This window comes from Elaeis guineensis, chromosome 6 (genome assembly GCF_000442705.2).
Source record: "Elaeis guineensis isolate ETL-2024a chromosome 6, EG11, whole genome shotgun sequence".
Lineage (NCBI taxonomy): Eukaryota > Viridiplantae > Streptophyta > Magnoliopsida > Arecales > Arecaceae > Elaeis > Elaeis guineensis.
Window position 1 is genome coordinate 9,162,442 of NC_025998.2, and position 27,607 is coordinate 9,190,048.

Consider the following 27,607-nt stretch of genomic DNA (forward strand, 5'->3'; position numbering starts at 1 on the left):
AAAATTAAAAAAATAAAAAATACCATAAAAAGTGAAAAATGGAAAAAATAGGGAAAAAAATAAAATTTATAATTTTAAATTTAAAAAAATAAAAATTTTAATTTTAATTCAAATAAAAATTATTATTTCAAATTATATCCCCATTTTAAATTAATTTTTTTATTAAAAATTACATAAAAATAACTCAAAAAATAAAAATAATATGTAATATATAATATAATATATCATAATAATAATATAATATATAATAATATTTATATTAGTTAATATACTATATTAAAATATAATATAATTACTATACTATATTTTAATATAATATATTATAAAATAAAATATTATATTATATTATAATATTATAAAAATTATTATAAGATATTAAAATATAATAATATTATAATATATATTTTATTATAAAATATAAGATATTAATATAATATATTATATTATATTATTATAATAATATATAACAATATAATTATATCATAATATTTGTATAATACTATAACCTTATCGCACCGAGCGGTTGATAAAAGCACCCTATCATACCGATGCCTTACCGACTTATACCGGCCCATACCACACTGTATGTAATGATTCGTGCCCTACTGATTTGTCTGATTTAACTTATTTTTAGATATTTCAAAAAATATAATTAATTTCTATAACCCTTTTAGCATAATTTTTTCTCTTCTAATCTTTGAGATACATGAGACAATGTGTATTCATGTTCATAAAGCATAATATCCGTTCACTTGAAATTAAATAATCTTTGATAAAAACAATAATTAATGATATAAAATAGAATAAAAAATGTCAAGTGTAAAAAGAATAGTACAATAAAAGTCTCAAAAATACTAAATACAAATATAAAAAATACTAACTCCCACAAAGACGTCGTGGTGCCCGTGGTCGCTTGACCTTCTCAGAAAAGTCCTCAAGGCCGCTCCTGCTCCTGTATCTGCTGTGATGGCTCCTCCCCCACAGCAGTAGAAGTCTGCTGGTTATGCTGCTCAGGAATAACCTCCTTAATCCCCTAGGAATGGTCTGCTGTGTTGTCGGAGCATCTGCGGACTAAGTGACGCCCTCAATCCCCTCATCTGAATATACAGATGGTCCTGAAAAGAAAGTAGGGAAGAAAGAAGGTCCTGCCATCTGTGGATCAAGTGATGACATCTGCGGTATATACGGTGATGACATATGTGAAACATATGGTGACGGTGTATATCTCATATGTGGCGCATCGACTGCTCCATATCAAGGCGCATAGCTATCTGAATCAACGCAATCGCCACTAATGTTCCCGAACTTGTTCTTTCTATCTCACACAGTATGCGAATCCGCTCGTCATCATCAACTGTAGATAGAGCATGATGAACGTTGAGGTTCTCCCACATTAATATTAGGCTGAACATCTTCATCATCATTCTCATCTTCACTGTCATCATCATTACTGCTACTGTCCTCATCCATCCAATAGTCTTCATCTCCGCTTTCATCTGACTCAAAACCCAGATTATCAAAATTTATTACACCGACTACCCAGTCATCGTTCCTATATGAATGTTGTCTCCCGTACTTACCACTACTTCAGTAAAGGAGAAGTCACCATAGCAGAAAACACAGGAGAAGTCACCATAGGACTTTGAATAATTAGACAACTAGGCCGACATTAGTAGAGTATTGTTCTGCAAATATGGCCTCAACACTATCAGTTTGCACCATAGGAGTTACGAAAGGTAAGGAAGGCCCAACAATATTGTCCGCTTGAGTTAAAATCTGACTATAGTATCCAAAACTCGGTACATCTTTCTTTTCAATATATAATTTTAAAAATCATCATTCTGAATATTTCAAAGAAAAGGTCAGCATTTCTTCGACATCTTCATCATCATCAATTGGAACAAAGATATACTTGCTCTGCATTAATTATCCTGACAGATTAGGAGATTTTCATTTCAATTTTATTTCATATTTTTCTTTGTCTACAGGAATACTGCTGTATAAATGATCCAATAATTCTTGATGTGATAATGATGAAGATACTCTAATCATCCGGTTTGCAGGGTGACTGTACTGCACACCAGTTTCGTCATTCTGTATCATGCCATCATAATACAATAGTACACGAACTCGAGTACTGACCATTTTCTCAGAGAAATCTATGACAAAATCAAAATAAAAAAATTTAGTATTACTAATTATTTTATTATTTCAAAAGATTTACATGATAAATGTATCATATCATCAACAACTAGGTACAGATAGATCCTATCCCATTCGAAAATTACATTAATTCTATAGGTTAATTACATTAATCAAACGATATGCAACAAAGACCGAAAGAAATTTCGACAGTATTTTTCCTTAGTTTCCCTATACGACTGAAAATGTGCGAGGAGAACTAAAAAAAATACTGTCCAAAATTTTTCTCGAACCCTCTACATATCGTTCGAATAATGTAATTACCTATAGAATTAAATATAATTCTCAAACTGTCCAAACTGGACAATCAACTGACCAATGTATATATTTTACGGTACTCGTACAAAAATATATAATCAAATATATATTTTATACGGATATCGTAGAATATCCTATATTGGTCAACTGATAGGTCTACATTTTCATGAAATACAATATATTTTAAATTTTTAAATTAGGATCGAATCGAATTTTAAAACAAATCTGAATCTAATGAGATAAAAATAAAAAATAAAAAAATAATGAGATAAAAATAAAAAATAAAAAGATCGAAATAGAAGGACGCCGCAGGACCGCACAGGCCGCCGGGGGGCTGTCGTGGGGCCACCGTTGGGGCTGCCGCGGGGCTCGCCGTGGGGCCCCACCGGGGGCCACCGGCCGCATGAGGGCTGCCATCGGGGCCACGTGCAGCCGCCGCGGGGGCCCGCCGTCCGGGCCGTCGCTGGGGAGGGGCTGCCGTGGGTGGGGATGGGGCGGGTGATGGGCCAAAGGAAGGGAAGGGGCGGCCGACCGGCCAAGGGAAGGGGAGGGGTGGGGCGGGGCGGCCGCCGCCAGCCCACCAGCAGACCAACGAAATGGGGGGGCAGCAGGACCGCCGCCGGCTGGCTGTCGCCGGTGGGCCAAGGAAAAAGAGGGAGAGAGAGAGAGGAAAAGGGAAGGAAAGGGAGAGAGAGAGAGGAAGAGGAAAGAGAGAGGGCGGCCGGCCAGGGAAGGGGAGGGGCGCCGCCGTCGGCCCACCGACGGACCAACCACATGGGGGGCGTGCGGGCCCCGTCGGCGACAGACGAAAAGGAAAAAAAAGAGAGAGAGAGAAAGAGGGAGAGAGAAAGAAGAAGAGAAAAGAGAGAAGAGAGAGCTCACCACCGCTGGGAGCTCGCCGCCGTGCCGCCGAAGAGGAGGAGGACGCGGAGAAGAGGGAGACGTCGGAGAAGAGGGAGGGTTTTTTTTTTTTTGGGTCTTAAGCTACAAAAATGCCAAAAAGAATGGCATTTTCCCTTTGTCATTTTTATTTCAATTTTTTATTTTTTTTTTTTTTTTTATGGTATTTTTAATTTTTTTAATATTTTTATTTTAATAAAAAAATTAATTTAAAATGAAGATAGTAATTTGAAATGATAATTTTTATTTGAATTAAAGTTAAATTTTTTTAAAAAAATTATAATTAAAATTTTTCCCATTTTTCCCCTTTTATTCATTTTTTATGGTATTTTTTATTTTTTTATTTTTTTGGAATTTAAATTAAATTTAATTTTTTTATAATTTAAAATTTTAATTTTAATTTTCTCCCATTTTTACCATTTTTGGCATTTTTTTAGGTATTTTTTTCTTAGTTTGAAATATTTTTTAAAAAATTAATTTTAAATTAATTTAGTAATTTAAAATGATATTTTTTATTTGAATTAAAATTAAAAATTTTAATTTCTTAAAATAAAAATTATAATTTTTATTTTTTTCCAATTTTTTTCATTTTTTCCTTTTTTATGGTATTTTTTATATTTTTAATTTTTTAAGATATTTTTTTGAGATATTTTTTTTAAAAATTAATTTGAAATGGAAAAAGTAATTTGAAATGGGAAAAGTAATTTGAAATGATATTTTTTATTTGAATTAAAATTAATTTTTATTTTTTTAATTTTAAAATTATAATTTTTATTTTTTTCTCATTTTTTTCTTATTTTTTTCTTCTTTTATGGTATTTTTTTAAAAAAATTAATTTGAAAAGGGGATTGTAATTTGAAATGATGATTTTTATTTGAATTAAAATTAAATTTTTATTTTTTTAAATTAAAATTATAAGTTTTATTTTTTTAATTTTTTATGGTATTTTTTATTTTTTTTACACTAATTTTTTTGGATATTTTTTAAAAAGATAATTTGAAATGGAGATAGTAATTTGAAATGATGATTTTTATTTGAATCAAAATTATAATTTTTATTTTTTAAAAAATTTAATTTTATTTTTTATTTTTTTATTTTTTTTGAAGAATTAATAATTAAACTCGCCACTTGAATGGTATTTTTAAAAATTAATTTCAAATGATATTTTCAAAAATATCATTTCAAATGGGTTTTAAAAAATATCATTTGAAATAGCGATTTTAATTTTTTTTTGTCGTCCATGTAGAAAAATGATGGAAAAGGGGTGGTGATGTGGACATTATAAAACACCATTTTGAATGAGTTTTATAGAATTTAATTATTTTGATAAATAAGTCAAAAATAGATTATTTTTATAAATAATTTTTTTAAAAAATTATTTAGATAAAGCACCCTCCGAGTTTTCGACTTTTCGTCCACTGGTACCATGTGTAGTTTCATTTATTTGTTTATTTGTGTATCAACTAGATTTTGCATAAAAATTTAATTAATTATCAATTTTGTAAGAAAATTTTATATTATTATCATCATTTATAAAAATAATATATTAAATTTTTAAATAATTTTATTTCTTTATCAAAATATATCGGCAAGCATCTAGCAAATATGAATATTTGAAATATATATATTTGATGTTTTGTAAATTTGTATAATCCATCACACACAATGGTACTAAAGAAATTTTTTTCAAAAACTATAAATGCATATCGTTTAACAAAAACAAGACTATTTTTCTCCATATAATCAATAATTAAATAAATTTTATATAATATTTATATATATGTTTAAATGCAATGAGTAGTTCAAAAAGGCCAATCCATTCCTCAACCTATATGAATTAGAAAAAAAAAATTTAAGTATTTTTTAAGATTAAAATAAATAAAAATTAAAAAATTAGGATTTTGGAAAAATTATGTACAATTAATATAGCATTGGTGTTCAAATGCCGATTTATCATCTAACTTGAAGAAATGAGACACCTTTTCTGTATATATTCGCAATAAATTGGGTGGCAGGACTAAGTAGCGTCAACTCCTTTTTGTGTTTATATATCAAGGTAGATGGATGATTTAGTAAAAAATTTATATTTTTTTTGACAAATAAGAATTTCATATATTTCAATCCAATCTTAAGTACAAAAATGCCAAGCCACATTTTTTCAATATAAAGGTATGATTACCATATCACAATCAACTTCATTAATTTGGGGTAACTTATTCCATTGCCCATTAACTACAAAGAAACACCTACCAGTTTTTGATTCATAGATCTTAGATCCCACCGGTATATAAATTTTATGGTACCAAACATAGAAATTTTGCATTTTGGCAACCTCCTATTATATTATTGAGGCAAATAACATAAATAAATTAATAATTGTTATTTTCTATTACTTCTCACTTTATTAAAACATAAAAATAACCATTATTTTAATTTACATTTTTAAATAAAATAAATTTTAAATTTCATTTCCCTCTCAAAAATTACTTAAAAATATTGTAGGTCCAGAAACATACATTATTTTATTTAATAAAGGCAAATAAAAGATAACACCATTATTATTTTTCATTATTTCCAATTATTTTCCTTACAATACATCTATAACAACCATTTTAATAATTACTTAATATTAAAATTTAAGAATTATTTTCTAAGACAAATAATGGTGGTTATAATTGTTATGATTGTTTTGGGTTATGTAAAATCTTGGTGAGGTATCATCATGAATTAGGTCGGGAATGGTTTTTTTTTTTATCTTTTTTTTTTTTTGGGAGTTGTTTGGACTGCGGTGTTCTAAGGTTAGAGAAATTTTTTGTGCATGGTAGATGTGTAGAATTGCATGCACCATCTACGGTGATGGACTCGTATATAAGATCGAAATTTTTTTTTTATATATTGTATTTTGATTTCATACGTGACTTAATAACCGCAGATAGTACGTATATTTTGTACTATCCGCGATGCACAAAGAATTTCTCGCTAATAGGAACGCGGTTCCCATGACCGCCCAACGCTGATCCGGCCTCCACTGGTTTCCCATTTCTTCCCCTACTGACGTGGCAATTGACTTCCGATGCCACGAAATCTCGAACTTCTGCTCATCGAATCACGAAGCGATAGGCCTCTTGCCACGTTGGCAGGAGGAACATTCTGTGATTGCCTTGGGACCCACGCAAATTTTTATAAAATTTAACTTCCAATAATCTCTTTAGCTCGAAATTACCATTATGTCCTCCATCGGTGGAGTCTATCATACCACCTAACTGCTAACAGCGACGATACCAGTTAGCCAATCGTAGCCACAACAACCCGTAACTTGTCTAAAGATCAAATAGATGGACGGCCTTGATCTGCTGAACCTAAAATTTTCTGTTAGGAGAGCAACAGGTGATCCACCGAATCGAAATATCGGCAAAGGCAACCGATATGCTCTCCCGGGTTCATCCCCGACGGCTCGTAGGAACCCCGACTCGCGGGAAACGACGGTAGTGCGGGACTCTCCGTTTCTCGGACGAAATTCCTATTCTGCCCTCCGTTAAAACCGGACTACGAGCCGGTCTGTGCCTTCTCATATATTTCTAATTTTAAAATGCTAAAGGGTATATTCGTAATTGTAAGAAAGCCAAGGGTTCTTTTGACCAAGAAAGCTCTTTACATATAACGGTAACCTGATCCTGATGCCACCTTCCGGCTTGCTTCTTCGCCACTCTCCCCGGAGCGATGCTGGGCGGCCATGGAGGCCCTTAGCGTCAAACTCTTCTTTAGGGTTTCGGCCTCCCACGTCCCCAGAAACCCTAAGGCCACTCCCTCCCACTTTAATCCCTCCTCCACCACCCATTCCAAACCCTCGCCGCCCTCAGTCTCCTTCATTGACCCTCCAAGAAGACCCCCGCCCCTCAAAACCCTAGAAACCCCCCCAATGCCCATCCCATCGCCCCTTTCTGCCTCCTCCTCCTCCCAATCTTCCACTCCTTCGGGGATTTCGTCTTCGCTTGGATGCCAAAGTTTCGATCTTGGCTCAAAGGCGGTCTTGTCGGGGATGAAGGGATATGTGGGAACGATTTGCTGTGCTGCGGTGGGATTGGGATGATGCTGATGAGCACCACGACGGCGTTGTCGAAGGCCCGGGTTAGCCCATTTTTGTCGACGCTGGCTGGGAACCCGACGTTCGTGGCGGGGCTCGTGGCATGGGCGATGGCGCAGACTATAAAAATGCTTTTGAACTTCTTTGTGGAGCGGAGGTGGGACTTCGGGATGCTGTTTAGTTCCGGGGGAATGCCGTCATCGCACTCGGCGCTGTGCATGGCACTGACGGCGTCAGTGGGCCTGTGCCATGGGGCGGCGGACTCGTTGTTTCCTGTGTGCCTTGGTTTCAGCCTCATTGTTATGTATGATGCCATTGGGGTGCGGCGGCATGCTGGGATGCAGGCAGAGGTGAGGAAATATTGACTTCTTTTTTTTTGTTTTATCAATCAATTTTATTACTTCTCAAGATAGGATAGAAGAAAATGGATGTCTAGATTGATTATGACTGCACAGCATAGGCTTGTAGTTCTTTCTTTCTTTCTTTCTTTTTTGAAGAAAGAAAATGGAGCAGATAAACTTGGTCCAGTACTTATTTATGAGTAAATGGGAATGGGAAACCGTCAAGAAAGGCCGCCAGAAAAATATATTGATCTTTTACCAAATTCATTTTTGGATTACGTTACAGGATTCACTATTTATAATCTGGGAGAAGTATTTTCAAATTGAATCTTAAGATATATGACATTAATAAGGTGAAATCTTATGGTACAATTCCCCAGTTTGACAATGTGATTGCTGAAGGAAAGATCTTCAAGAAATGTGTATACAAGCTAGTCACACTATGTGCATTATAAGTGACTTTTTGGAGTGTCATGCAGCGGATTCTTAGTTTTAAGTGTTGGAGACTTCCAGTGAAATGTCATTAAGTTTTCTTTGGGCATTTCAAGCAAGGTGTCCTGGATGGTTTCCTTTTATATTAATAAACTTTATCACGATTATGTGAATGCTTTAAGTATGGTGATTGAGATATAAATATATCATAGTTAGTTATCGCTCTGAGCATCTCAAAACATCGTACGGGAACCTAGTAAATAAATTAAACAATTTGGAAACTCATGACTGTTTCATTAAATTATTTGTTAAATAGCATTTATAATTTTAATAAGCATCAAACAAACACATACATATGTAGCCATGTCCCGATGCCTAGATTTTTGGAGGTTGCTGTCTGGCACTTTAGGACACGGCACCTGTGCCAACTGTCTAGATAACGCCGGCTGTCACAATGCTCATATTTCAGGATAAATATATTATTTTTCAGAAGGAAAATCTCCATGTAGTATCTCTATTTTTTTATCTATGATGTCTTTAATGGTGGGAAAGTCTTGTTCAGGAAATTTTTCACAAGTGTCTCTCATTTCATAGTTATATTATTATGTTCAGGTAAGGAAACATTCAATTTCTATTATTGCCTCAACAACTACTATATGATTTTCTTGTTCCAAAGGTTTACTATTGCAGAACTGCTGAATCATGCAGGTGCTTAATAAGATCATTGAGGACTTGTTTCAAGGACATCCTATCAGTGAAAGAAAGCTTAAGGAGCTTCTAGGTCACACTCCATCACAAGTCATTGCTGGGGCTCTTCTAGGCATCTTGGTTGCCTGTGTTTGCTGTCAAGGATATGCTATTGCTGTTTAAGTTGCTCTGTCAGGTACTTGAAAAAGCATATTCACCACCAACAAAATTTTGTATTGATGTAATTTCAGTTTAGGAAAGTCTTTAATTGGTCTAATTTTTTCCAAGACAAAGTATTTGGTTACATTCTAAATCATTGATTTGATTTTTTTATGTGGTTTGATGGTTGTTAGAGTTGGGAGAATTTACAGTTGAGTAGGCTGCATACATACATTGAATTAGCACAATTGTGTTTGCCATGCTATCAACTCTACTATGATATAATCACATTGGCATGTAATCCTCACTTTACTTTGCAGTCAGTGATCTTATTGATTGATGGATCTTATTGTTTGCAAGGTTTAAGAAAATTGTGTTTGTGTTATATTGTATATTGTGTATGATGCTTTCAAGAACTCTACACACGGGGTGCAAGTCGTAATTCAAGTCACCGACCAACATTGCATGTATAGGTGTATGTGCTTCTGCATGCTCCAATTTTGATGGCAAATGTTTGTTGTTGCATGGCTTGGTTTCCAATGATTTTCATGGCATACATTTGCACATGTAGATTACTCTGTTTGTAAGCAAATATCTTAAATTAGATATAAGATTTCTTATATATTTTGCCTTGAACTTCTTATTGTTTGCTTGATTTAATACAGTTTCCCTGGATGTTGTATTATGTGTTGGACTTGTATGCATAGTTAAGATGTTTAGGGGTTGCTTTTTGAGAAAGCATTATGAGTCTTTATTATCACCTGGGATGTAAGATTGGGTTTGATGAATCGTGGGTCATGCTTGAGTGTTCTGCACATGTCTGTTCTCCACCAAATCACTTAAATGACATATCTACCTCCCACTAGAAAGAAGTAGGTCAGATACAAGAACTAGAATGTCTTGACATTCCAACTTTATATCTTTTCTTAGGGTGTAAGTGGAGTATTAGCGCAGTGTACTATGATAGATTTAGCAGATTGATCCCGACCTCCAAGGGCACAATGCCTTATGCTTTAATCATAGACTATGCATGGGGGAGATAGTTATCCTTAGTGCTTGACTCCTGTACATTGTAGAGAAAGAGTGTTGGACCACATAGCATAATCAGGTGAATAATCTGAGAAAGATGAGGCAAAAATAATGTGGCAGCTTATCTGTGATGGTGAATGGAGGGCTATCAATCTTAGTATGTCTACAAGCTCATTGAACTAAGGTTGGCACTAGTTGCTTGATCGCAAAGTAGACTAATAATAATAATCAGACATCAAGAGATACAGGATAAAAAATAGGCAGCTTCTAAAAGCTGATGGGTGTGGTAGATGCTTTGCCTTCATAGTTTAAAAGAGTGATAGATTTTCCTTTTCTACTTTTGGCACTAGGGTTGATCTTCACAGGGATACAACATTCCAGTTGCTGAAAAATTGGTTGATTGCAAGAAAAATAAGCAAATTCAAAGATTATGCTCTGCTTATTGATGAAGAAATGAGAAGTTGTGTGCCCTCCTGGTCAATGTTGTATGTGATAACCATACTTGCTAGGTATGGGCATGGTCAAGGATGCACACACCTAAGTTGTGCATGCTGGTCCCTGCAGTTCATGCTCATTAACAAAGCATTTCTCTGGGGAAACACCAATAGTCCATGTGTGTGCAGCTTGGTAGATAGAGGTTGAAGGGGATTCAAGCCGATGTAGAGGTTCATCAATCAAAGATTACAGGCTTGGTACTTCCGCTAAGAGGACCTCATAAATTTCCATTGAAGTGTTTAGAGGAGAAGCATGAAGAAATCGATAGACAACTTTAATAGCTTTTCACAATGCAGGTACATGACAAGGGACATGAAGGAGGATAAAGGAAACACAATCCACTTTCTAGATTAAAAAAAATAAAATAAAATCAATGTGGTTGAACTTCCACTTCGAGGGTTGCATGCAGAGTGTGGCAATGGTGTATGACAGCAAGTTGAATCTCCACTTTGAAGGGATGCTTGGTTGATGGTGCGATAGTGCAGGGTACTGGAGAGCAAGTCATATCTCCATTCCCCAGTTTTTGGACTGAGTCTGTTAGAAGAAAAGAATGTCCGATGAAGATACTGTAGTTGTCAAAGTATTCAGAGCCTCTTCTTTCCTCCAACTCTTGCCTTTTATATGCCCTTTTAAAGATCTTCATCAAATTTACAATTTCCACCATTATAATGCTTGGGTCATTTCTTAGTTGCTTAGCCTAGTAGCGGTCTCATCTATCATCACATGATAGCCGTGTGTAGCTTTTCTATTAGCCTATGTTAGAAGATGAAGAAATGCGAATCACTTCACCAAGCATGCCCATTATTCCTCACAGGACATTGCTGACGTGCCATTCACTCATCACACATGCACTGGTTGTGCATTAAATTGATAAGAGATCACACTGCATTAGATTTTACGTGCCTTGCCACGTTACAGGGGCAAGCATGAATGGTCACATGTAGTTGCTGGTCTGTTCATGTTGGAGGTTGAAATGATGTGGTTCACTTAATCTGAGGATGCGCAATAGGCTATGCAGGGTGTGAGATGTGGCTCACCAACCATGCATGCACCAGCATGTGTTAAATTGGTGCAGCTTCACTCCGTGTCAGGGCCCTATGTCCTAGTGCTACTGCTCATCGTCCTAGTGCTACTGCTCATCGTGCCGATTTTTGGACTAAGACACATCTATTGACAAATCAATATGAATTGGCATATTTTCATTCTTTTATTAGGCATGTGGCCAAGCATGTGTTTGACAAAGCCCATGACCAGTACATGTGTGACACATGATACTTTAATTTTTACATGAATAGAGTTGAGTTGTCTTTGCTTCAACAATAATGTGTAAACCTTGTTTATGGTTTACAAGAATGGAGCAAGAAGCAATACCCTTAACTTGCATGAGGTAAGTTTGGTCTCCAGAAATTGGATTTTCATCAGAAATGAAAACCAGTGTGTGAAACAGAACCGTGTACTTTATTGATGGGGTGAAAAAGATCCAAATGATCTAAATTGTTGTTTCATTGTAGACAATCAGTTCGGTCCTGATGTCTGGTTTAACCAAAAAAAATGAATGAAAGGTGAGGGGATACATTGTTCTTTGTGGCTGAGTTGCTGGTAGGATCTATAATTAGTTTTCTATAGATCAGTAGTATAGATCAGTAATAACATTACTGAGAAACCAGACTTGATATGGATATTTTCAGAGTTGAAAGAAATAGGATTTAGGAGAGGAGTAAAGAGTGAAAATAGAAAAGAACAAATATAAGAGAGAGGGTGAGGGAGAAATAAAGACTGAGGTGAGAATCTTAGGCAACGTATTTAAAGGACTGCAACTAAGAGGTGAGTTTCAATTCTGAATGTTTGGCAAGATAAAAGTTAAGGTGTGGAAGTGAAATCCATGTATCTGACCTGATTGAACTGAACAGTCTTAAGTGACAAGTTACATGGTTTACCATGGTTAACTGTGTATGATTATGATCAAGCGCATCATTATGGTCAAGATAGTGACAACAGGTCTAAATATGGCCACCTTTTGACTATGGGAAGAGATCTTGCATTTTGGAACTTGTTTGTTTGAAATCAGCTGCATAAGTAGGAGGCAAATATGTGTGGTGTTACATGAGACTTGCACACTTCCAAACACTAGAAGTGAGCCATTTCCATGATTTGCTCGAGAATACATAACCATTACTCATAATGCACTTGATTAATTGTATCAGGCTGCTAGTTTTTACATCTTCTCGCTTCCACGGAATGTTCAGATTTTCTTTCCTTCAGCATACATTTTTTAGTGGCCGGTAGTTTAGGTCAGTGTTTTGCTTCTCTTTCTTACTTTTATTTCATGTAGTAAATTTCTTTTTGCTGAACAACCAGGGTGAATTTTATACTTAAGCAGAATGAGGATGCAGAACATATACCTGTACAGATAACTTGGAGTTTAGTTACCAACAATTCGTTTCAGAGTGTGGCTTCTTCCTTGGAGTTCAACTGTGGCGCCAAAATGATTACTCTTTGGTATCATATCTAGTCTCTGCCTATCAATTTTTATATCATGACTCATTGATCACTAGATCTTAGTTGGATCTTTCCATGTAGTAATGCAATCTCAGCTTCCCTGCACCAAATTGGATGTACCACTGATATAGATTGTTGGCTGTCGAGTAGTGCACATCATGTTGGGATTTTGATCATGTTATAACCAAGAATGCTATTACGGATGAGGTTTTCACTTGGGGGATGCTAGATTTATCATGATCGAGACGATCCTTTTTCGAGACCCTCTCCTAGAAACCAAAAAAGTGTAGTTGATAAGGGCGGAAAAAATAACAACAGGAGAGTTGAACAAAGAGAACTTTGAAGATCTCATGAAGAAAAAAGAGATACCATGAAGAATTTGAATTGCAAATAGTTGCTGAGCTTGTGTTCCAACAAATGACCGATTAGGCATAATGATCGTTTCTATTGATGATTGCACATCTAATGACCGCACGAGATCTCCCTGCTGGTCCCTGTTGTGTAGGATAACTCTAAATAATATTAGTATTAAAGTTATTATTCATCATCCTTTTCCCCTGTGCTGCTGTATGGAAGCGCACCGAAGGAAGTATGGTAGCGGGATGAGTCCGTAGCCATTAGCGGATGGCGTGCGTTTAAACGACAAGTAGGCAACCATTTACGCCTTCCTATTTGAGTGAGTGTGGTCTAACGTCGTATGAGAATCCTCTATTTTTTGTCTGTCATTTAACTGATCCGAGTCCCCGTCTATTGATTCATCCGTCCCATCCGTATTGTACAACTGGGTTATCTTCACAGGCTATTGATTGTTTCAGTTGTGGTTGTACTCCTTAACACGCTTTGAGTGAACTGAGGTTGGCCTGGGCGTGTGTGAGCTTCGCACAGCGTATCTTGAAAGGCGATTTCATCCGTTGGGGTTGTCTCGGTGATCGGATGGATCTAGAGACAGATATGCACCCTCTATAGAGTGTGAAAAGATATATCTTTTTGTGCGAGACGTATATATCATAAGACTAATGGGGCTGCAGACTGAATAACCTTCTTCATTGTTGAGCATTCTAGCGAGAAGCTCTGTATCATCTTCACCTCAGTTCTGAGAAATATTTTGGAATATTTTATTTCTGATCTTTTTTGATATATTCATACTGAAATGATGAGAATCATCCGTCTTGGCAAAAAAAAAAAAAAAATTGGTATTCAATTTTATTCCATATTAGTTCTTTATTTAATTGTGAAGCTGGAATCCGGCTTGGCCACGGGGTTGGGGATCCATGTTCCTGCCTTGACGGAGGCAAATTGTTTTGACCGGCCGTAAAAATTATCCACAATGTAAGTACCACGTCGCTGCTGAGAAAAGAAAATGTATTAAAGCTTGTGGAAAATTGGCTACCAGGGCTTCCTATTTGTTCCTTCTTACCAATGTTGTTCATGTTTCTGTTGCTTTCTTCAAGTTTTTTTGTTTTTTTTTTTGTTTTTGGTGGAATTCATTCTTGAAATAGTTTTTTTTTTTTTTTTTTAATATTGAGCTACGTGGAAAATTCCTTGGCAACTTCGGCTTCAGCACCGTCAATTAGCGACTCACCGACACGCCCGGGCCCAACCGGGCTGATGAACAAAATGGACGCACGCTGGAATTCAAAAGTGCCAGCTCCTCAAATAAGACTGAAGCCTTCACCAGTTGGCCACATAATGCCTTTGTTGCCATTGAACTAATGAACAACTCACCCTTTCTCAAATCTATATATATATATTTGCTAATACATATGATTTAGATCCATTTAATTTAAGTACAGCCACTCATATCAGAAAACAAACAATGTCGGACAAAGTAACGTGCAGTAGCATGGTCTGTCCATAAGATTCTACCGTACTGATCCCCAAAATAGAATGTCATTCTATTGCTTAATAGTATCATTATAAGTTTATAATGGTTGTCTCTCAAACACCACTATTGCTTAATAGTATCATTATAAATTTATACTTTTTATAACAGTGTCTTGGACAGCCTTAGCCTTGTTTTGGTGACCTAGAAAATGATTAGCAGGCCAGAACTGCAGATAGGAGGTGCTTCTATGTTGTCATAGCATGAAAGCAACCGTAGAAATTTTTCATTTTTTTCATGTATTTTTTAATTTTATTTTCGTTGACATAGCTTGCTCGACATAGCACAAGGACGTCACTTGATAGATTAATTAGATCAAGTCTATGTTTTCACCAACCTGTAGCTCAATATAAGAATGTGTCCTTGCTAGGGAGTGATTCACATGTCACGTTTTGCAGGTCATCATCTGACACCCACCTGTAGCTAGACTAATTTTTTTCCTCCCTGGAGATTATGTGTTAAGGGTTTTTGATTTCCGGTCCGCATATTGGCCTCCATTTAACGACTAAATCCTGTTGATTTTTTTTTAATTTTTTGGTCCACAGCTTCAAATGTTTAACTCTAGATTTTTCTTTTTGATATTTTTATCTTTTTCAAAATCTCTAAATCTACCGTCTCCACTATCATATTAATTTAACCGTGTGTAGTATTAATTTAACTATGTGTAAAGTTCATTTAACTGTGTGCAATGTTAAATTAATTGTGTATGATGTTAATTTAACTGTATGTAAGATTAATTTAACTGTATATCATGTTAAATTAACTATATATCATATTAATTTAACTATATACTATATTAATTTAACTGTGTATAGTATTAATTTAACTGTATGTAGAGTTCATTTAACTGTGTGCAGTATTAAATTAATTGTATACAATGTTAATTTAACTGTGTGCAGGGTTAATTTAACTGTGTACTATGTTTAGTTAATTGCGTACCATGTTAAATTAATTGTGTACCATATTAATTTAACTATGTACAATATTAATTTAATTGTGTGTAGAATTTATTTAACTATATATCATATTAAATTAACTGTGCACCATATCAATTTAACTATGTGCAGTATTCATTTAACTATGTATAATGTTAAATTAACTATATACGATGTTAATTTAACTGTGTATATAGTTAATTTAACTGTATATCATGTTTAATTAACTACATATCATGTTAAATTAACTGTATACCATATTAATTTAACTATTTACAGTATTAATTTAACTGTATGCATAGTTTATTTAATTGTGTACTATATTAATTTAACTATATACCATGTTAATTTAACTGTATGTAGTATTAATTTAACTGTATGCAATATTAAATTAACTGTGTATGATATTAATTTAACTGTGTGTGGGGTTAGTTTAACTATATATCATATTTAGTTAATTGCATAGCATATTAAATTAACTATATATCATGTTAATTTAATTATATGTGTTGGGTGGATGTCTGGCCAGGACACCACCTCCCAAGACCCTTTCAGTACCACGCGATGCAGCAGGAAGAAAGAAGAAACAAAACAAAAGGAAAAACAATCAAAATACGTGGATCAGCCACAAAAGGGCTCGCCTCCACGGGGCATGCAAACTTCACTATGAAAAGAAAATTTTACAAGAGGAGACCTCACCCTCAACCCTTGTACACCCAATTCTCTCTCACATGAAGTTCCCCTCACAAAAGCTCTCTCTCTCTTGGAGACCCCCCTGAACCCCTGAAGAGCCTGGCGACCGCTGTCCAGGAGCCTCCTGCTCCTTCTCTCACAGCACACCCGCGCCTCTCTCTCTCTTCACGCTGGTTCGTACGGCTCCGTACGATGAAAACCCGAGCCCCTCTCTTCTCTGTTCGTCTCAGGGCCTTTTAAAGGCTTAAACAAAGGTTAAAACACGATTAGAGAAGGATTAGGAATCCTAAACAAAGCCAAAAACCCCTCCGGACCGTCGGATCAAGACCGGGAGCGTCCTCGTCCCTTAGATCGCGCTCCGGTCCACGAAATAGGGCCGTGGACCGCGAGAAACGCGTGGGAAACGCCCACGCGGTCCACAGACCGGCCCGTGGACCACCCGATCCATGGTGGACCGGGGCAAGGGCCAGTAGGCCCGCTGGCCTGGGCCGGCCCGCGCGCGCGGGCGCCTGGGCCGCGCCTGCGCGCGGGCCTGCGCGCGCCTGGGCCGCGCGCCCCGCTGGGCCGCACGCCCGCCTGGGCCGCAGGCCCCCCCGCGCGCGGGCCTGGGTCGCGCGTCGCGCACGCCGCCGCCTGCGGCCGCGCCGCCACCGGTCGCCGGCGATCCTCCGCCGCCTCGATTTTCGTGCCAACTTCGAAAGCTCGTATCTCCTCCATCCGAGCTCCGTTTCAGGTGTTCTTGGTCTCGTTGGACTCCGTTTTTCACCGCGAACCTCGCTGTGGGCTGAATCTCGAGGCGTCAAATCCTAACAATATGCAGTATTAATTTAACTGTGTGCAGAGTTTATTTAACTGTACGCAGTATTCAATTAACCGTGTACAATGTTAATTTAACTGTATGCAGTATCAATTTAACTATGTGCAAAATTTTTTAACGATGTGTAGTATTAAATTAACTGTATATGATATTAATTTAACTATATATAGGATTAATTTAACTGTATATTATGTTTAGTTAACTACGTATCGTATTAAATTAACTGTATATTATATTAATTTAACTGTATGTAGTATTAATTTAACTGTATGCAGAGTTTATTTAACTATATGTAGTATTAAATTAACTATGTACGATATTAATTTAACTGTATACGATATTTAACTAACTAGATAATATGTTAAATTAACTATATACTATATTAATTTAACTATATGCAGAGTTTATTTAACTGTGTGCAGTATTAAATTAACTGTGTACGATGTTAATTTAACTATATACAGAATTAATTTAACTGTGTATCATATTTAGTTAACTATATATCATGTTAAATTAATTATGTACTATATTAATTTAATTATGTGCAGTATTAATTTAACCGTATGCAATGTTCATTTAACTGTGTGTGCAATGTGCCATCTTGATTCCTAAGATGAGAAGTATGAATACGCCATCCACATCTATTATATGCACACTCCACGATCACACGCACACAATCATTCTTGACAAACATAAAATTCCTGTAATTTGCAATGCAGAACTTGCGAATTGTAGCACAAAGGGTTTCAACATCCTTAAATTCTTGATCTATACCCTCTATATAGCTCTTCCAAATATCTAACTTATTTCTTTGACTTGGTTCATCTTTAATTGCAGCTTCTATTTCTTTGACAAATCTAATGAAATTACTCAAGCTAGCAAATGACGAAAAGTGAGATGAATTAACTATTTGACCATTTTTGCAACAATTTGTATGTTCTGCATTATGGATTAAACCACTATCCCTACAATATAAAAGGATTATCTTTCATTATATTACCAATCAATTTTTAACTATTACATATATCATAAGTATTATATTCATGCTGCAACTACATATAAATACACAAAACAACTAATTAAAAATAAAAATGGACATATAATTTGCAATTAAATTTTGCATTATCTCATATTGATTACCACTTTAAGAGATTCAGTCAAGGATATATAATTAGATACAACCATCTCAATTATCACAGCTTTTAACTTCAAATATACTTCATACATATTCCTAACATCTTTATCTATCACGAGCTTAACAAGCATTCTTAAATTGTTAGAAATATAGAATTTGATTTCTTTATCATTGCAAGGGATAAATACTTCTATCTCTCTGCTATTTCATTAATAATGTAATCGAGGGTTGAATCTTGTAAAATTAAAATAATGTGTCCCTCACTGCCACAAAAGTATACAGTCATGAAAACTAAATTTTTGATATTCTTAGAATCCATGACTATTAGAAAGCTAGATGAGATCATTTAAAATGTTAGATGAGTTCCTTTAAATCTCTTTGACAATAATGAAGAACAAAATCTTTGAAAATTTTGAATGAAATTTCTTAAAACATAATATTTATATCAGAATATTCTGACCTAAGAATAATGAAATTTGGGTGCAAAAAAATTCTCAAAATCTGACCTGCATTCGAAGCAATTTGAGAAGACCATAATAGGTAGAAAATCCCTCAAAAAGTGATTGTCCACATTAGAATATTCAAACTTGAGTTTTGCCGAATTTGAAAGGATGAGGACGAACAAAAAAATCTTTCAAAGAATGGCCTTCTGCTGTTTCTTCCAAAACAACAGAGAAAACGTGTTGCAAAGTATAGAATGGGGACCGTTTTGTAAAATAGAACTGAAACGGCACTTTTGGTATTTTTTTAAATCATCTCACATCAAAACTGATGTGTTACGCTAAATAGGGATAGGAAGTTATAATTTTGATCAATATGGAGTTTTCGTTAGAGTAGCATCAATCGGGGATCAATAATTAAATATCTGTATATATTATGAGCTCAATTACATTTTGTATGGGATTAACAAAGAATCACCGTATCCCTTGAATCGCACGGGCTCATTTCATGTCTTGCATTGACTTCAATATATTTATATGATCACATTATTTTTCATATGGCTAATTGGTGATTGTATCTAGCAAGGAATTGTCCAATCAAACTTGTATCTAGCAAGGAATTGTCCAATCAAACTTGTACCTCAAGAAATTTTTCCATCAAACAAAATTTTTCAACGTTTTCGGCTACTAAGTAACAAATTTGAGAAAATAAAAGCATGCAAGTACGATCTCATCTCGAAGAGTGATTCCAAGGGCCAACATATCCTTTTCTTTTTTTTGGGGGAGGGGGGGGGGGGGGGGGGTAGGGGGGCGGGGGGGGGGGGGTGTTTACTGGCTTATGTCTTATAATATTTTTGATCAAAAAAAAAAAAGAAAAAAAATATATCTGCTAGCTTTCTTGTTTAACTACGATATCACCTGTGCTTTGCAGTGGATGAGGCATGGCTGACAGAGCCGCAGAGACAGGGATGAGGTGCGGCGGTCGACAAAGCTACGAAGGAGGGAAGGTACGGTTGGTGGAGCTGCAGGGGCAGGGGCGGTTACCGACAGAGCCATAGGGGAGGGAGGGAGATGGGGGGTAGGGGGAGCCACCACCGACGAAGCCACAGAGGGAGGGGGCGGGGTTTTTTTTCCCTGTGGACTACACAGTCTCTATCGGCCGTGCTCCCCCCCGCCTCCCACGTGATCCATGAAAAAAAAAAAAAAGAACCCCCACGGCTTGCGCCTTACCCCCACTCCTACCTCATTTACTGCGCGAGGGATCTGGAAGGGTTGCAAGAAATAAAAAAATCCTCACCTGCTACGCATGGGATCTAGAAGGGTTCCAAGGAAAAAAAATAGAAATCTGTGGGAAGGAGAGCACCTACGAGAGATTGGAGGAGGGAGCTCGATGTCGGTGAGGATCGGGAGGAGAGTGACAGTAGAGACCGACGGGAGAGCAGGGAGGACGTCGGCTTCTCTTTTTTGGAAATATGTGGAAAGGAAACCACCACCTTAAGGAGATCGTGAGGGAGATCAGAAGAGATGGCCAACATCGGTGACGACGGGGAGGAAGATGATAGTGGAGATCGATAGCAGGCCACGACGAGGGATTTGTGAGAAGAAAAGCACCTACGGGAGAGATCCAAAGTGTGCCAAGGAAAAAAAAAGGAAAAAGTATTTAGTCGCATCTGACTTGTGTGCACAGTCAATTCTGACATGTTATATGCCATATGACACGTAAGGAGAGTGGAGGGACGTGCTTTAATGTATAGGATAAATTATATTATTATAATTATTTTGATGGGAGAGTAAGAGAATAGAAACCAATCTTTTGTTATTGTATAAGGGCAAGAATCAAGATCAGGGTTTAGTTTCATGTACAAATAAAATAGATATTACGAACTCGATCGATGTGTACCCTCAAGCTCCAATCATGGTTATTGTTGGGACAATCGAATTTGCTCCCTCCGATTCTACATTGACTCTTATATTCGAGATCAGCCTTTGTTCCATATCTATATAAGAAGAGCCAGGAGATCCCAAGAGGAGAAGGCTCTGGAAGGGAAGAAACTTTCAGAATTCAGCTTTCGTGAGAGACATCTGATCGAAGTAGAGTCATTATGGCCGAAGTAGAATCATTATGATCGAACCAGAGTCATCATGGCTGAACTTGAGTCATCATGGCTGAAACAATATCTTTATGGCCGACCGACCATCTTCATGATCGACTGACCATCTTTATGTCATAGCCGACTGACCATCTTCATGTCATAGCCGACTGACCATCTTCATGACCAAACTAGCATCATAACGGCCGACTGTCAAATATATAATTACGATATTACAATCATAGGTAATAACTACATGCCACGATTGTTAGTGGACATAAATTGCCCACTAACTCAATGATTATGGCTCGATAATATGGGTAACTGCCTCTTAGTGCCATAAAAGGAGGGACCACATGTCCGATGGTTGCACCTGAGTTATCTATAAAGAGAAGATAAGAGAACAGACAAGAGATAAGATATTTCTGAGCTAACACTCTACCACTTTGAATATTCTATCTGTTGTTCACCACTCTCTACTGACTTAAGCATCGGAGGATCTCTGCCGGATACAATTTCGAACTATGGACTTCCTTTGCAGGTTGCTCTTCGTCAGAGCTTGGCACAACAAGAGATTGGCCGCAACAGATTGACACACCGGATAGGGGGCAAACAAATCCTGAAAGAGCAATGGCAAGAGAAAAAGCCCAAAAGACATCCGTCAACCGATCTTTCCATGGGAAGAGGCTGTCTGAGCCAGAACGTAAAGCCCCATACTCCACAGCAACAATCAAGGAAATCCCACCATCCTTGATTACTCCTTCAAATTGATGCCGCCAATCATTGGCTCCCTCATTTCAACACCGCCAACAATCGATAGTAGCATAATCTTGAAGACAGTCTCATTGATGGGATTGGCCACACCACTCAGTCCATCACTTTCAACGCGTCGACCGTCACCTATTGCCCTCCATAAAGCGATAAGAGGAAATGATGATGTATATTTAGAAAGCTTCTCCAAACAATAAATCGATCGTGATCAATGATTCTGAAAGCTTCTTCAAATGACAAATCGATTGTGATCGATGATTCTGAAAGCTTCTCCAAATGATGAATATATCATGATCGATGATTCGGAAAGCTTCTCCAAACGACGAATCGATTGTGATCGACGATACAAAAAATTTTCTCCAAATGATGAATCGATCCTGATCGACAATTCAAAAAGTTCTTCCAAATAATGACTATGCTCCTCTACAATGGAACAACTTACGATCATGTTCCGATCAACGGAGCAATCTACAATAATATTTCTCTATAGCGGAACGATTGCCCTTCAGACATAGAATGCCAACAATCTATGATTGTATTTTCAATAAAGTTGTCTTTTCGATATAATATATTCGAACGACATGTTTGATTTTCAACATACTTTCAACTAAAATATGATATAATGAGCTTCGACTCAAGATGATTCGACGACAAATATGAGCTCCAGCTCAAAGATGATTCGATGATAAATACCAGCTCTGGCTCAAGCCTCGAAGGGTCAAAGCAGAAAAATACCAATCTCCGAATCGAAACTCAAGCCTCGAAGGGTCAAAGCAGAAAAATATCGATCTCCGAATCGAAATGAGTCCCAAGAGGACCAACATGCCGACTCGACTACGATCAGACGAAATAACATACTGACTCAACTCCACTCAGACGGAACAACATGTCGACTCAACTACAATTGAATGGAATAACATGCTGACTCAGCTCCGATAGGATGGAAAATATGTCGATTCGGCTACGATCGATGGAACAACATGCCAATTCGGCTATGGTCAAGTTGAACAACATACCAACTCGACTACGATCGGATGGAACAATATGCCGACTCAACTGCGGTCGGACGGAACAATATGTCAATCGATTTGACTGCAGTCGGAGGAAACAATATACCGACTCGACTACGATCGGATGGAATAATATGCCAACTCGATTACGATCGATTGAAAAAGTATACCAACTTGACTCCGATTAGTTAGAAAATATTCAACAATTATTTATGACGAATGACAATCAAATTCAAAAAAACAACATAAAAAAAAATTTCTTTCACTGCAAACTGAAGGCTACAAAATCGGACTAAAGTCCGATAATAAAAGAAAATTTTTCTTTCATTATCAACTAAAATAACTACAAAATCGAAACTCGAAGTCATGGTAAAAGATATGCTGACTTCCATCATCCAACACGTCAAGCCATTGAACTTGGGAGTAGGGGCAACCATTGGGACAATCGGATTTGCTCTCCCTGATTCTACGTCAGCTCCTATATTCGAGATTGATCCTTTGTTCTATATCTATATAAGAAAAACCAAGAGATCTCAAGAGGAGAGGCTCTGGAAGGAAAGAAACTTCCAAAATTTAGCTTTCATGAGAGTCATCTGGCCGAAGCAGAGTCATTATGACCAAACCAGAGTCATTATGGCCTAAGCAGAGTCATCATGGTTAAACTTGAGTCATCATGACTGAAGCAATATCTTCATGGCCAACTGACCAATTTCATATCATGACCGACTGACCATCTTCATGCCATGGTCGACTGACCATCTTCATGTCATGATCGACTGACTATCTTCATAGTCAATTGACCATCTTTATGACCAAACCAGCATCATAATGGCTGACTGTCAAATATATAATTACAATATTACAATCATGAGTAATAACTACATGCCACGATCGTTAGTGGGCATAAATTGCCCACTAACTCCATGATTATGGCCCAATAATTAGGGTAACTATTCCTTAGTGCCATAAAAAGTGAAACCACGTGCTCGATGGTTACACCTAAGTCACCTATAAAGGGGAGGTAAGGGAACAGGTAAAGAGTAAGACACTTCTGCACTAACACTCTATCATTTTGAATATTCTATCTGCTGTTTATCACTCTCTACTGATTTAAACATCGGAAGGTCCCTATCGAATACAATTTCGATATGTGGACTTTTTTTACAGATTGCTTTTCGTCGGAGCTAGATGCAATAGGAGATTAGCCGCAACAGTTATCTATAGAAATAATTATTTTAGCTAGATGCTTAGGTTTTCTTTTCTCATGCAATCAATAGAAGTATTATAATTGAAACCATGGTCTCCAACTTGGGCTTGGACCGGAGAGGTCCACTACAACAATCATAGCCATCCATATATTACACCATACGAGGACTGTATGGCCATGTGTAGTACATGAGACGCACCATCTCATGCATTATGGCAAGGTCTACCGAACTATGGCCATGTGGAGGTGGAGTCGTGGTTGCAAGACCCACTACAGGAAAACTGTCCATTAACGACGCTATTAATGGTCATTAACGATGCTTTAAAGCGTCGCTATTCGGCTTTACGATGCTTCGAAAAGCGTCGGCAAAGCGTCGACTATGCAAGAGTGGGGACGAATATCGCCGACGCTTTGTAAAAGCGTCGTTATTTTTTAACGACGCTTTAAAGCGTCGTAAATATTTACATTAACGACGCTTTAAAGCGTCATTAAATTTGTCTTAACGACGCTTTAAAGCGTCGTTAATGTAAATCTTTACGACGCTTTAAAGCGTCGCAAAAGACAAATTTAACGACGCTTATAAGCGTCGTTAATGTAAAAATTTACGACGCTTTAAAGCGTCGCAAAAGACAAATTTAACGACGCTTATAAGCGTCGTTAAAGGTTTTAAGAGGAAAAAAAAATATAAATATTATTTAAAAAAAAAATAATACAATACATTCCTGTACGAAATCATATCACACCTGTACAATACAATAAACATGTACAATCACCACATTCACATTCACACCTGTACAATCACCATCATTCACATCACCTGTACAATACAATAAACATGTACAATCACCACATTCACATTCACACCTGTACAATCACCATCATTCACATCAAAAGCAAGCTGAAATAGAAAATTTAATCAAACCAAAAGACAATATTTTATATAAATAAAAATAAAGTACTAATCGTCCATTACAATCAAGAGTAATATAAATAAATATAAAAATACAACAAAAATAAAATAACATCAATCTGCAGGCGGATGGTCGTCATTGTCTCCACGTGACGTGCCGCTATCTCGATGGGTGCCTGATATGCCAGGAGCCTACAAAAAATATATCAAAAGCATGATTTGCATATCTATAAATAAAATATATAAATTATTAAATTAATACAAAAATATATATTTAATATTATGTGTTTACCTGAGATGAACCATACATCTCTAATAAAGATGTAAGGCGATCAATCTGTCCCCTCATGGCCTGCATCTCGGCACGGCTCTGTCGCATCTCCTCCATCTCAGCGGCACGACTCTGTCTAATCTCCTGTATCTCCGCCTCGAGTCTGCGAACGCGTGAATCCTGAGCATCTGTTGCAGCATGCTGCGTATATCTACTAACCTCAGATAACTGAGTGGGGGTGACTCCTACTCCATAACCCCTCACTCGGCCGTAGCGCTCTGGTCCCATCAACTCTGTGAATACCTCGGCCTCGATACGGCTCTGCTGCGTAGATGCTGCGGACTCGTCGTCACGCTCCGCAATGAGAGATGTAGCCCTCTCCTGTATTTTTTTTGAAAACAAGAGTTATACATTAATAGCTAACAAAATTAAATTTAAATCATTGCAAAAAATATAATATTAACAATGCCGTACATATAAATCTCTCAACTCATCTCGAACAAAAGTATCATCCTGATGAGTATGAGTCATCCGGTAAAACTCCACTTGTCCGGGTTCCCTCCCATGCTCATCCTCCTACACAAATAATTTCAATTTTAAGCAAACAGTTATGATAATTTAAAAAAATATATGAGTATCATGATACAGACATGGTCCACGATACATAATGATATTAGTTATATAAATATTTGAACATAAAAATTAAAAGTTAATTATGAAAGTTTAAGGAACATACAAACTCCTGTCGGAGTCGTGCATAACTCTTCGACCCCGATGTATGAGGAACAGACTGAGCTGCTCGTGCAGCTCTACCAATAGCAGAATAAGTCTGTAAAATAAAGTAAAGAACTTGTTATATATACAATATATAATAAAAATCAATATTTTTATAAAATATTTAAGAAAAAAAGATAATAAACAGATAATATACCTGTGCCCTCTCGGAGAACCAGTAATGAACCAACTCCATCCACTGATGAGGGGGTACATCAGGAGGACAATTCCTAGCAACCTCCTCCTCTGTCATACCCTGTCTCATATAGTCCTTCTTCAATTGTGCTTTATATTCTTTCCATTTGCGGTTGAGAGACTTCATTACAAAATCATGAGTGGATGGAGGGAGAACAAACTTGCTCTATAAAAAAAAAAGTTAAATGAAATAAATTATATAAATGATTAACAATTAATATACAGTATGAACATCAATTCATTACCTCTATAACTCGGAGGAGCTCAACTTTGTACGTTGGAAGCATGTCATTCCATTTTGCATAGCCCAACGGACATAGCTGAGGCCTCCGAGCAACAGTCCCCAAAAATGAAGTCAATAAGCAGGCAGCTTTCTTAATTGGCTGACCTAGCTGATTGCACTCCACAACAATCCTCTCGCCCTCACGCATCTGCCACACATCTCGTACTACTGTGGGTCCGCGTCTGGGGCGTACTCTCCCGGATCCGTCTGCAAAAAATACATAAAAGTAACTATATCATAAATATACATAAAATAAATAAAAAAAAATTACATGAAAGACAATATATACCCTGCACGTGTATCTCATCATCTGGCTGATGAACAGGAGGATCGTGCTGTGCTGATGATGAAGGACAGGGCTCAGAATGCTGTGCAGTTGAACTGGCCTCAGGCTGCTGTGCTGAAGAAGACGTACCGGCCTCTGTCTGTGAAAACTGGAACTGCACACCAGCATATCGTCCCCTGCGACGCATGATGTCACCTAGCATTTATATAAATAAAAGGTAGAATCAGTTAATATATGGAGTAAAATAACACAATAATTAATGCAAAATATATACATCATAAATAATTATTACCAGTAACAATCAAGCAGTAGTGTTTTCTTCGAATTCTGTTCTAACCAACGTCGTCGTAGCATTTAAATCATCAGCTGGCACAAAATTGTAGGGCATACATTGTGTATAAGTGTCACGTCATCATCCTCCACTTGGTTTCCCATATCATATAAGTCTCTAGGTTTTGTTTTGATGACAGTAAACCAATCTTTATCTTTTGCGTCTTGTACATAAAATACTTGACGAGCTTGAGATGAAAAAATGAATGGGTCATCCTTCAATAACACACCAGTGTGTATCAACCTTGAAAAATTTATAAGTGTAAATCCATTTGCATCTTGTTTCAAACCCCTTGGTGAGTTTATGTCTATCCAATCACATCTAAACAGTACTACTTTAAATTTTCCATAATAATCCAACTCATAGATATCTTTAAGTGCACCATAATAGGATTTTCCATCCGCTTCCACCATAACACCGCTATTCTGTGTTTTTCTAAATTTCTCCCGTTCTCTAGTATGAAATTTAAAGCCATTAATTATGAAACCATT

The 27,607-nt window shown here is 36.7% G+C and overlaps 1 protein-coding gene and 1 non-coding gene across 2 annotated transcripts; one reads left to right on the forward strand and one right to left on the reverse strand.

Annotated features, from left to right (window-relative positions):
* The first annotated feature begins 7,034 nt into the window (after positions 1-7,034).
* On the forward strand, positions 7,035-13,300 carry LOC105047322 (uncharacterized). Its single transcript, XR_012142010.1, has 3 exons — positions 7,035-7,794; positions 8,926-9,100; positions 12,946-13,300. It is a non-coding gene; the product is annotated as an uncharacterized protein (transcript).
* An 11,775-nt stretch (positions 13,301-25,075) lies between these two features.
* On the reverse strand, positions 25,076-26,972 carry LOC140858714 (uncharacterized). The gene is made up of 7 exons (XM_073260027.1): positions 26,789-26,972; positions 26,462-26,706; positions 26,179-26,382; positions 25,984-26,076; positions 25,722-25,823; positions 25,269-25,628; positions 25,076-25,168 (listed from the first exon to the last, which is right to left on the reverse strand). The coding sequence occupies exons 1-7, from the start codon at positions 26,970-26,972 to the stop codon at positions 25,091-25,093; spliced, it is 1,266 nt and encodes a 421-aa protein (XP_073116128.1). The 3' UTR covers positions 25,076-25,090.
* Positions 26,973-27,607: the final 635 nt, after the last annotated feature.